At 35.5% G+C, this 13,159-nt stretch overlaps 1 protein-coding gene across 1 annotated transcript; it reads left to right on the top strand.

Annotated features, from left to right (window-relative positions):
* Positions 1 to 3,904: 3,904 nt before the first annotated feature.
* On the top strand, positions 3,905 to 9,355 carry LOC126880772 (uncharacterized). The gene is made up of 3 exons (XM_050644827.1): positions 3,905 to 4,334; positions 5,916 to 7,974; positions 9,343 to 9,355. The coding sequence occupies exons 1-3, from the start codon at positions 3,905 to 3,907 to the stop codon at positions 9,353 to 9,355; spliced, it is 2,502 nt and encodes an 833-aa protein (XP_050500784.1).
* The last annotated feature ends 3,804 nt before the right edge of the window (positions 9,356 to 13,159 follow it).

Genomic DNA, 13,159 nt, shown 5'->3' with positions numbered 1-13,159 from the left:
CTTCAGCTATTTCTTTTTTCGTTGGAGTTTCCTCGTTTATCCTTAGATAATTCTCATTTGGCACTACGTCGTTACCCTCTTGGAACGGCGGCTCATTTTCTTCTTCTGTCATAAGTTCGCTGTAGTACTCATGCCATGTTCGTGTTTGCTCTTCAGTTGATGTAAGCAGCTGTCCTTGTTTGTCTTTTAGTGGTTTGTCACTGTTGAAGTTCTTATTTGCAAGACGTTTAATTGTTCTATATGGCTCTCTCTGATTATTTGTTTCGGCTGCCTCTTCTGCTAAGCGCGTCATCTTCTCTATCCATTTTCTTTTGTCATTCCTAGCGCTCTTTGTTACTTGTTTATTTGTATCTGCATACTCTTGGATTATTCTGATCTTATCTTCTAATTTTTTTATTCTATTTAGTTCGGCTTTTAAGTCTTTCCTCTTTTTATCAGTTGCCAAATGTTATCACTTAGCCACTCTGATTTCTTTTCTTCGTTGTATCCCAACACTTCTTGTGCGGTTTCGTGTACAGCCTGTTTGATCATCTCCCATTTGTTTGCTATATTTGTCTGTGTGTTGTTTACAGTTTCGGTGTTCAACTTTATTTTGTTACTCCACATTTTTTGGGTTTCACTGTCTTTCAGTCGTTATATATTGTATCTTCTTCGTTTGTTATATTGTTTACTCCCGCTTTTTGTCTTAATTTTTACTTTTATTTCTGCTATTAGTAGGTGGTGATCACTTCCTACATCTGCTGATCTTTTATTTCGCACATCTAGAAGGCTACTTCTCCATTTTTTATTAATCAAAATTTGGTCTATTTGATTTTGCTTTTTATTATCTGGTGATATCCAGGATATTTTGTGGCAGTCTTTGTGTGGGAAAATCGTTCCTCCATTGACAAGATTGTTTTCTAGGCTAAGTTCTATGAGTTTCTCTCCATTGTTGTTTCTATTCCCTAGTCCATGTATTCCCATGCATGTTTCCACTCCCTTGTTGTCTTTGCCAACTTTCGCGTTCAGATCTCCCATTACTACTAGTATATCTCCTTTGTTCACCTTTCCGATAGTATCTGTTAATTGTTGGTAGAAATTTTCTTTCTCATCTTCTGCGCTTACCTCTGTCGGTGCGTAATATTGAATAATGGTTATCTTTCTTATTTGAGAATTGAATTGTGCTACTATTAGCCTGTCTGATATAGGATGCCATTTTATTAGCCCTCTTTTTGCCTCTTTACTTAGAAGGATCCCAAATTCATTCCTCCTGTCTTCTTTTATATCGTTTCCTGAGTGTAACAGCACTCCTCCGTTTGATATTGTTGTATCTCCTTGTCCAGGCCATCTTATTTCAGATAGCCCCATAATGTATATCCTTAATTCTTCCATTTCTTTTACTACTTGCGCTAGTCTTGATGCTTCATACATGGTCCTGGCATTCCAAGCTCCGATTCTGTAACGTTTTTTGAGATAAAAGGTATTATTTGGTTTGTTTTGCTTCGCTTCAGTTTCATTGATTTTAGAGTTTAAGGTGAGTGAGTAATCAGCTCTCTGCACCCGGGAATAGTTTACTTTTATTATTTTGGTTTATACCGCTGCCATTACTGCATGGTTGCTGTTCTTAGAAATTTGTATTTCTTTTGATAGTTTGTTCAAGTTCTGGTTAGTAGTTCGGTTATAGCATTTTCTTGAAAATCTTCGGCGATTATTTTAATATCTCGTTGTGTCAGACAACTACGCGCAAAGGCAGCATCTAGAATAGCATTTGGATTAAATGGCTATATGCTTCAAATCCAGAAGTATTTTTGCGTCATTGCATTTTCCAAAACGGCGTAAATATTTGCCCACATCTTGCTCGGTTTAAGATAGGTTCATTATTATGGTTCACCCAAAAATTTAACACCTCTTCATGTCAGTAAGACTCAGAACTACTGAAGACAGTTTTATCAAGTGGTTGAAGTTCATGGGTGGTGTTGGAAGGTAGACAAAACAGAGTTACATATTTTTTCATTGCAGCTTCTACAAGTCGCATGTCTAAATGCGTTGGAAAATCCATCAAAAATAAAAAGGCTGGTACAGCATTTTTAAATCGGTAAAAGTGATCTAATAACTCTAAAAATGCTTCTGCTGTTATGCTTTCTTTCTTGGTCAATATCATTTTTGTTTCTGCTGGAGGATTATAATACCATTCTAGCTTAACTCTTTGTCTTATCCTATATAAGTGGCGGAATGCTGTTACCTAGTCCGTTGCTACATATTATGATTGTTACATTTTCGCCGTGCCCTGGTGCGACGATATGCGCCCTTTTAGCTCATTTACTAGCCAATGTAGTTTGTTGGTGATGCAACAGTATCGAGCTTCCGAAAAATTGATTTGCTTCATCAAGACAAGCTAAAATAAGTATGTAATTATCAGTAGATACAATGAAATTAAAGATGAAAGACATTGTATAAAAAAAGCACAAAAAGTTACAACGTGAGGTTAATCGATTAATTTAAACATAAAATATATAAAAAATTCTTATTCTAATAGTTTCCCAATCACAATGTTTTAAATTTTTACAATTTAGAATAATATAATATGCATATGTAATAAAAATTTTGATTTGGATCCTTCCGTACCCTGTCTTGGTTTCGACCCTGTTTGATTCTTTAATGATATTCACTCAGAAAAAGTAGACCCGGAAAGCTAACTCTTGTAGAAAGCCAGAGAAACAGAATATATTTTATTTATTTCCATAAATATGAAAGCACACGCAATATTGAAAAAGCATGCTATTTCTCGAAAATGGATATTTTATAGTTATCCCACATCTAAAATTAAATATACAGTTGAATGTAAGGCAAGTATTATTGTGGGTAAAGTATTCTAGAAAACATAGATCATCCATTCAGTCAGCACTTTTTTTATGAGAAAATTGTTTATGGAGATTGTTAAAATACAAATTTTAACCAGCGTCCAAAATAATAATTTCAGACGCTCCCTCGTAAAATAACCCCTAAGTGAACCGCAGACTCTAGCGGCGTATATAAGTATTATTTTTTCTGGCGCGAAGCGTTCCTCCCTTCCCGAAAAGACTTAACCACGTTGCATCGATCACTTTCTTCTTCAATCTCGAGGAGTGAATAACTAAAAACACTTCTCATTAACGGGTCCGCGTCATCCACGTGAAAAATTTACCGCCAAAAAAATTCTACCGGCTTTACTGAGCCAAAAGTGCGTAAAATAGTGCGCGTATCTATGTGTTTATAAAACAGTTTTTCGCAAACCGTATGTAGGTTACCTCAAACAGCTACACAAGGATACCTATCTGGCCAGATAAGAAAAAACAACCAGAAGCAACCACAGCGCAGGGTGAGTTTGTTTATTTCTACCAATAACTATCTTTGAACGCCTATAAACTAAATCGAGATCAACGAATCTTTTTAGTGTAAAAAAAAGGGTGCGCGCGTCTAAACTAATATTATATATTTTGAGCCAGCGTCTGGAAATACTTTTCCGAGAATAATTTAATTAATCTCTCGAAATATTTATGTAGTATTTTTCTTCATAAGTATCTAGTGGTCCTTCGTTACTAGCCGGATAATTAGCCATTTCTAATTTGCGTAAAAAAGAAAAAATTCTTGTATTCATTTGCAAAATCTCGCCGCGCGCCATCTTATAACGGTATTTTCGTTTTCGATTCTTTCCCTACGACTTGACGGAATATTCCATCGGTCACGTGGTACTACGAAGAAACCACCTACGTCACAACACGTACAAATCACTTTGCTCTAACAACGCTAAAGAATTTTCCACTGACATACGGGGGTGCGTTTGATAATATTTACACATTTTTACAAAAAAAAGACTCTTTAATATCTTAAATAATTCTTATATTAAACATTTATTATCGATTACCAATTAAAATAAATTATCACAATGGAACAGGGACAAATTAACAAATTAACGAGGTCCAAAACTGCCAGTAAATTAGATTTAACTAGATTATGTAGTAGTGTAGAAACTGACTTAGCTTCTCTAACTAAATATATGATTAAGGAAATACTTTGTCAACTCAGAGATGCTTTTCGTACCTATAATGACGCAACTAATCTTCTCGCTGCAGAGCTAGCTACTACTGAAGACGTAGATCCGATAGTAAAAAAATATTATAAATGCATTTCTTTACTTGAGGAAAAACTCGAAAGCCTCCTAACTCCACCTACAAGTTCTACAACATCTGAAATATCTAGTGTCCCAAATCCCAATGTCCCGTCTCCTTCTAGTCAAATTACTCAAAATGCCACCACCAAACAGAGAACTGTCAAGCTCCCGGAACTTCGTATCAATAATTTTTCCGGAAAATTAAGTGAGTTCCAATTCTTCTACCAAACCTTTCTCAGCATCATTGATCAAGATGAAACCCTCACTAACATCGAAAAATTTATTTACTTAAGAAATCTACTCAGGGACGATGCTTACCGCTTAATAGAAAATATTCCATTGATTGAGACTAATTATACCATCGCCTTAGATACCCTGAAAGCTCGATATACTAATGATCGCATTCTTATTAGAGATCTAATTTCAGGCATTGTTGAAGCTAAACCCTTGAACAATCATGCCAATTCCTCCCAGTTAAGAGAATTTCATATTTCTGTTTCAAATAGCTACAAGGCTTTGCTTAATCTCAATAAGACATCCGATGAATTATTAAATTTAATCCTAATTCACATTACTTCACAGAAGCTTGACCAAGCCACATTGCGTTCAATGGAATTTGCCCCTGATGCTGACAAGGTCATAGAGTTTTCAAAGTTTCTAGCAAATATAAATATCAGAGCCAACCATTTGGAAAATCTGCAATCTTCTTCTTCGTCCAAGTCCCAAAATAATTACAAATCACAAACTTCCAAGGAAGTAAGACATTCATATCACACCACTAATAACCAACACGACAACCAACAAACGAACTCCTTCAATAATTCTAAGTCTAGACTATGCCCCTACTGTAAAGGTAACCATTCCATCTACATCTGTAGGGATTTCAAAGAACTCACACCACGAGCCAAGAGCATGTTCGTCAAACAACATGATCTCTGTTATAACTGCCTTGGTTCAAGTCATTCCGTTCCAAAATGTCTAAGTAAGACAACTTGTTCCCACTGCGGTGGCAAGCACCATAGCTATTTACATTTTGATATGAGAAAAAATTCTTCTTCTCCCCAACGTGATCCAATAAATCCAAACACGTACAATGAACTAACTAATTCAAATAATAGACCTTCTTCTTCACAAAATCAGGATAGAGACAACACGCACCCATCTCAATCTTCTATGTCACACGTGTTGTCAGCTAATACGGTCAACACACCTGTTGTCCTTCTAAGTACCATACAGGTATACCTCCTTGCCCCCAGTGGGAAAAGAATTTATGTAAAGGCGCTTCTCGATCAAGCAAGTCAAGTTACATTTGTTACACAAAATCTTATTAATCAGCTAAGCACTCCCACCTTTAACAAGCAGTTACAGATCACCGGAGTAAATCAAACTGTCTCTGTTTCCAAATCAACCGCTAATCTGACTATCTATTCTTCCACAAATGATTCAAGGTTGGACATTTCTTGTTCCATTCTACCTAAAATTACAAACTGTCTGCCACAATTGCCAATTATTGCCAACAAACTAAAAATTCCACAAGAAATGGAACTTGCTGACTCTCAATTCCATATCACTTCAGACATTGATATTTTACTCGGTGCTGATTACTATGGAGATATTATACTCGGTCAAATTATTCGTTTAGGTACTGGTCTACCAATTCTGCAGAACACTACATTCGGTTTTATCATCTCTGGCCGCATTCCTGAAAATTGTATAAAAAGCAAGCATGGTACCTCTCAATATGTAAATAATTTGGTTACATGTACGACACTGTCTTCTACTCCAGAATCGCCTGAATCTCAAACCGCTGATGAAAATCTCTCTCAGATTGTTCAAAAATTCTGGGAATCCGAAGAAGTCAACCCTCCCATTTCTGAATCTGTTGAAAATCATCCATCTGAATTACTTTTTCTGAATACTGTTAAGATTTTGCCTTCAGGTCGATATCAAGTTAATCTAAACTTAAAACACTCTGTTGATGACCTACACATGGGAAATTCCTTTATCACAGCTAAAAAACGATTCTTTCATTTGGAGAAAAAATTGCATTCAGACCCTGTCCTGTTGCAAAGCTATTCTAAAATTATTCAAGATTACCATTCTCAAGGTTTAGTCTCAGACGTTCCTCTTCAAGTAAGAAATTTTGACGGAAAATTCAATTATTTTCTGCCTCACTTTCCTATAATAAAAACAAGCTCCACCACTCCCGTGAGAATTGTCTTTGATCCCAACAACAAGTCCACATCAGGTATTTGTTTAAATCAGGTTCTAGATAAAGGCTTCACGGTGCAACCAGAACTTTTTGATATCTTAATCACTTTTCGCCACTACACGTATATACTAGCAGCTGACATTAAGCATATGTTTCTGCAAATTTCCATAAATGAACAAGAAACTTTCCTTCTCAACTTTCTATGGAGGGATAAACAGGATGACAAACTTCAGTGTTTTCGTTTCAACCGATTACCCTTTGGTTTATCCTCGTCCCCTTTCTTAGCCACTCGTGTATTAAAACACATTGCTGATACTCATGCAATTTCACATCCATCTGCGGCAAAAACCTTGCTCAACTCTACCTATATGGACGATGTACTATCTGGTGGTAACAATTTAGAAGAAATTGAGACTCTCCACTTTCAGTTAAGTTCCTTGTTGAGTAAGCACGGCTTTCAGCTCCATAAATTAAGCTCGAACCATCCAGAATTTCTTAAAAAACATAAGTTGATTCCAACTCCAGAAATTAAGTTAAGCCTGGCTGGTTCCTCAGACAAGATATTAGGTATTATTTGGTCACCTGATCAGGATACTTTTTCATTCAAGCCTCCTGTATGCGAGGTAACATCGCCAATTACTAAGAGAAAAATTCTTAGTTATGTCTCTCGTTTATTCGACCCTTTAGGGCTTCTTTCACCAACTCTTGTATATTCAAAACTTCTGTTGCAAAGGATTTGGTCATTGTCACTAGATTGGGACACCCCCATTACCAATGATAAAATTCTTTCTGATTGGCAATCTCTTCTAACGAAATTCCAATCCATAAATCTAACAAAATTTCCTAGATGCTTAGTCCTAGATAAAAAGGTTATCTTAACTCAGCTTATTACCTTCTGTGATGCTTCTCAGGACATCTACGCTGCCTGCGTGTATCTCCGAGTCACTTATGACGACTCTACCGTCTCGGTGAGACTTGTCACATCCAAGACAAAAATCGCTCCCCTAAAAAACAAACTAACTATCCCAAGATTAGAGCTGTCCGCCATTCTATTAGGAATCCAGTTAACTCACCGCTCACAAGGTATCTTACAGAAAGATTTAAAAATTTCTGAAACTCATCTCTTCTCGGACAGTACAATAGCCCTGACCTGGGTAACTACATCTAAGTTTCTCTACAATCAGTTTGTACAGTCTCGAGTCATAAAGATACGTTCCCTCAGTGAATCTTATCAATTTCACCACGTTGAGTCGAAACAAAATCCAGCGGATCTGCCCTCCAGAGCAAAATCTATTTGTTCTAATGCTGAACTTACTGATCTGTGGCTTCATGGTCCGAAATTTCTAATTAAACCGGAAATCGATTACTCACTATTTCAGATTAAAAAATGGAATGGGGAATTACCTGAATTAAGAAAAAATCAAGTTTCCTTAAATGTCACTGTTACTGCTCAGTCAAATGACACCTTGGATGATTTATTTAATCGTTGTTCATCTTTCACAAAAATTCAAAGATCCCTAGCCTATGTTCTTAGATTTGTTTCCAATCTTAAAGCAAAATCAAATCACACTGCTATAGATACTGATGTACTTTCCGTGGAGGAAATTGAATTTTCTACTTGCCTTGTTCTCAAGTATATTCAATCCATTTCTTTCACTAAGGAGATTCATGAATTGTCCAAACGGCTGTCTGTCTCCAATAAAGCCATCAGAGCCCTGAATCCCTTTATCGATGAAAATGATAAACTGTTACGAGTAGGTGGCAGGTTACGTTTCGCTTCCATAAGCTATTCACAAAAGCATCCAATTCTCCTTCCTTCTAAGAATCGTATTATTGCTCTGATGATTGAACAGCAACACAAAAAGCTGTGCCACGCAGGCGCACAAACCACTTTATCTCATATACGATTGAAATACTGGCCCCTTGATGGTCTTCGACAAACCAAGAAAGTCATTCATAATTGCATCAATTGTTTTAGATTCATGACTCCTAATTATTTTCAACAAATGGCAGATGTTCATCCAGATCGTGTCTTATCTAGCCGACCTTTCGAAAGAGTCTCCATTGACTATGGTGGATTTTTTCTTGTCAAAGCCTCGCCTTTAAAAAATGCTAAACTCTATAAAGTATATATCGCTTTTTTCATTTGTATGACCACCAAATGTGTTCATTTAGAACTGGTCACTGGACTGTCTGCTGATGCATTTCTTCTTACCCTCAAGAGGTTTATCGCTAGAAGGTCAACTCCCAGCATCATTTGGTCAGACAACGCGACCAACTTCTACGGTGGTCGTAATCAATTAAAACAACTTCATGAATTTTTTCTAAATCAGGATAATACTCGTCAAATTCAAGACTTCTGTACCCAGAATTTTATTAAATTTAAGTTTGGCGTTCCTCGTAATCCCTCTCAATTCGGACTACATGAAGTTGGCATCAAGAGTGCTAAGTACCATTTATATAGGTTGATTGGGAATTCCCACTTTACTTTTGAGATATTCTATACAATTCTCTGTCAAGTTGAAGCTATCCTTAATTCTAGACCTATTACCAAACTCTCTAATGACGTCAATGACCTAACAGCTTTGACCCCAGGTCATTTCTTAGTAGGACAGAGCTTGACTGCACCTCCTGAGCCTACACTTTCTGATATACCTCAAAACCGTCTCACTATTTATCAACAAGTGAGCCGGATCCAACAGAATTTTTGGCAACGGTGGAAAGTGGATTACTTGAATCTTCTCCAACACCGACCAAAATGGACGGTACCTACCAATCCTGTACAAGTAGGTGATATTGTCTTATTAAAAGACGACAATACACCTCCTCTACTTTGGCCATTGGCAAAAGTGACCGAGGTACTCCCTGGTAGGGACAATCTCATTCGCACAGTCAGGGTTCATTCCTCCAACGGCGACTACTTGCGAGCTATTAGAAAGATTGCAGTATTACCATGCAATTACTAGTTCAGTAATTTTTATTTAATTTTTTGTCTTTCTAGGTTAGTCATTTAGGTAAACTCATTAATTTTTATTGATTTTCAATCCTTTATGCGTTAGATACTAATTATAATAAATATGTTACTTAGCTAAAAAAAAAAAAAAAAAAAAAAAAAAAAAAAAAAAAAAAAATCACTAGTTGTTACGAGGGTATCTCAGAATGTTTCAATTTTTATATTTCACTTTCTATATTATTAACACTACTACATAACCAGAGGCGTACTCGCTCATGGCGCCCCCCGGCAATATGTTAAAATACAAATTTTAACCAGCGTCCAAAATAATAATTTCAGACGCTCCCTCGTAAAATAACCCCTAAGTGAACCGCAGACTCTAGCGGCGTATATAAGTATTATTTTTTCTGGCGCGAAGCGTTCCTCCCTTCCCGAAAAGACTTAACCACGTTGCATCGATCACTTTCTTCTTCAATCTCGAGGAGTGAATAACTAAAAACACTTCTCATTAACGGGTCCGCGTCATCCACGTGAAAAATTTACCGCCAAAAAAATTCTACCGGCTTTACTGAGCCAAAAGTGCGTAAAATAGTGCGCGTATCTATGTGTTTATAAAACAGTTTTTCGCAAACCGTATGTAGGTTACCTCAAACAGCTACACAAGGATACCTATCTGGCCAGATAAGAAAAAACAACCAGAAGCAACCACAGCGCAGGGTGAGTTTGTTTATTTCTACCAATAACTATCTTTGAACGCCTATAAACTAAATCGAGATCAACGAATCTTTTTAGTGTAAAAAAAAGGGTGCGCGCGTCTAAACTAATATTATATATTTTGAGCCAGCGTCTGGAAATACTTTTCCGAGAATAATTTAATTAATCTCTCGAAATATTTATGTAGTATTTTTCTTCAGAGATAAATTAGCAATCCTACTTCCAGATAGACATGTCATTTAGGGTAAGACGTAAATTCTGATCCTTTTCAGGTTAAACAGATTTACTTTTTGTATTTTTGTAAATGGGGATATCTCTAATTGTATTTTTTCTTGTTCTGAATTATTCTATTTAGCTACTTTTTCTGCTATCTATTTATTTAAATGTTCTCAAGATATATTCTAACGAACCCATAGTAATTGATTGTGTCATTTTGGACTTATTAATTATTTTGATACTTTGTTATAAATTATTTGCTGATTTTACATTTAATTGGAAAATAAACGTAGATTCGTTTATAAAAGATCTTTCTTTTATAAAAGATCCGTTATCTTAAATACATAAAACTAAAAAGAACGAAAACCTGCTACTCCATCTACAATAATACTCTTGATCCAGAATTATTCTCCTGACAATCCAGTAATATGACATGACGACCTTGATAAAACACGTAGTATAATTATAAGGCGATACTGTGATTTCTGTTGAGTATTTCTGGTGAATTCTGCTACTGTATGATTGATTCAGCTCCCCCTTCACTTACCACGACTAGTCACCAATTAAACTACATTTTTAAAAATTCTTGTAAAATACCAGCTTTTCTAATACGTAAAATAACTTTTCTACAGACAATATTTTTAAAGTTATTCTAAATGTTTTTAAACTACAAAACTTCACAAATTTGGCATTAGGATTTTTGACTATATTAGATAATTTTTTATCTTTTTTTAGTACATTTTGATAGCATCAGTTTTCTACTTTCATTTAGCATACGCAGAATTGCCTTATCTTCATTATTTCCTGTCTTATGTTATTACAAAATAAAGGTCTTTGGGATAAACAATTAGAATAACTCTTAAACTAATTAATGGATCGGTCTCAAATTTTGAGGGTTTGTACCCCAATACCCAACTTTGCGTGAAACACTAAAGTTTTAAGGTAGTTTTAGTAAAAGTTATTAACAAATAACGATTTTCACTTATTTTGCAGTTAGCGTAGCAACAAATTAACTATTTTACTTTCAAGAATCGGCATTTTGAAGGTTTTTTACTGTTCTAAAAAACTAAATTTTGTAATTTTATGTCAACCATTTAGCTTTTGAATGGGGTGCAAAAAATCGAAAAAATCGCGATTTTTGCACTAAATTGTTAATAATTAAAAGACGGACTCGAACTCTAGGCAGGAAACAGGTAGGTTTTCATCCTATAGGTATACAATAACTAAAAAAGTAGTCAGCTACCTGGATCTTTGAGTGTCCCGAACATGGTCTATTTCTAGCTTATTACCCTGGTATAAATAGTTTGGTTTAACAATAATCAAAAAGAAAACTAAAACCGTGGTAATCAGCAAGAGGGGTCAATGCATAAAAAGAATCCAGATAAAAATGAAGATATCGAACAAGTGGACAAAATTAATTACTTAGGAGTCTGGATTACGGAAGATCTAAGTCCGAAATCAGAAATTCGATTAAGAATAGAGCATTTGAGAGCAGTCTTTTTGAAGATGAGGAAATTTCTGAGTAACCATAGACTCAATGTGAAAATCTGATATCGGATGGTAAAATGTTAGATCCACTCTATATTTCTTTATGGTGTCGGCGCTTGGACTGTTAATGTTGACTTAGTGGGAAAGCTAGAAGCTTTTGAGGTGTGGTTATTCAGAAGAATTTTAAATATACGGTTTACCGATCATATTACGGACGAAATGGTGTTACACAGAATGGAAAGAGACAGAGAACTTTTGACCACCATTAAATACAGAAAATAGAAATGATAAGTACAAGTTATTACAGCTGATTATGAAGGGTAAAATCGAAGGAAAAAGGGGTCCTGGTATACGACAAATATCCTAGCTCAAAAACATGACTAGACCAGGTTAAACACTCAGACGCTTTTCAGAAAAGCAGAAGATGGAAACGAATTTGTAATGGTTATAGCCAACCTTCATTAGTGGAGTCGGCCGGCGCTAGAAAAAAAAGCAGAAATCTTAAATAATGTCGATGAGAGATAACAGACCCTTGCTGGTTTGGAATTTCTTGGATAGTCTGATTCCAATTTTAACTCTTGCCTTAGAATTAGCATAATATATATCTGTTGCGTTGTTACAAGAATGTAATAAATAAATAAATAAGCAATTGGGCTTTATGAGTCCTAGGTTTTCACCCAACGTGACTCGAAGTAAAACCGGAAGTCGATGTGTAAACTCTTCGTGTAAGTTTGCGCTAATTGATATACGATTTCACTAATTTTGAGTCATTTTTTCCAAACTTATGGTCATAACTTTTTAACAGAAAGTGATATAAAAATCGGAAGTACACGTTTGTTCTCGTATTACTAAAACGCGTCGAATAATATATCGTTTGTACTATTTACTTAGAAATAGTAGGTACTCTTGGTCGCAATTCTGAAACCGGAAGTCCGAAGTCAAATTTCTCACCTTTAGTACCATCCTTGGATTATAAGCTTTCATTCGACACTCGCTTGTAATTCTATCTGTTCTAATAACACGGGTTTTGTGTTTACGGACAGACAGACAGACGCTCAAACAGACATGGATAATTCAAGGTTTTTATCATTTTTTAGGTAGAAAACTTCTCCCTAAAAAAATGTATTCGAGATCATGGTTTTCTTACAGGTCTCTCCGATATTGTTAACCGTACTTGTATTAAATCTCTTACGTTCAATCATCATTGATTTCTCTTCTCCGTTATTTCTTGGTGGCCATGAACTTTTGGGAACTGTCAGTTTTCAGAATTGAAAACTAATTTAAAAGATTCGTAATCATTTTTTACTAATTTCAAGTTTCTCTTATCGTAACCGAGTAAAATTTCATCCATTATAAAAACAATATCGCTCCAAGTAATAAGGTCTTAACGTTGTAACGCCGATATAAATTAAAGTCTGACAGATATGATTTCGACTAAAAAATTTTC

This window comes from Diabrotica virgifera, chromosome 2 (genome assembly GCF_917563875.1).
Source record: "Diabrotica virgifera virgifera chromosome 2, PGI_DIABVI_V3a".
Taxonomy (NCBI): Eukaryota; Metazoa; Arthropoda; class Insecta; order Coleoptera; family Chrysomelidae; genus Diabrotica; species Diabrotica virgifera.
This window is presented reverse-complemented; position numbering and strand designations above follow the sequence as displayed.

What these genes read in the sequence shown, in the direction of transcription:
- LOC126880772 (XM_050644827.1), top strand. Translation starts at nt 3,905, where the DNA reads ATGGAACAGGGACAAATTAACAAATTAACGAGGTCCAAAACTGCCAGT. An exon ending in TAATTTTTCCGGAAAATTAA is followed by an intron (nt 4,335 to 5,915) that starts GTGAGTTCCAAT and finishes CTTCTACTCCAG; the next exon opens with AATCGCCTGAATCTCAAACC.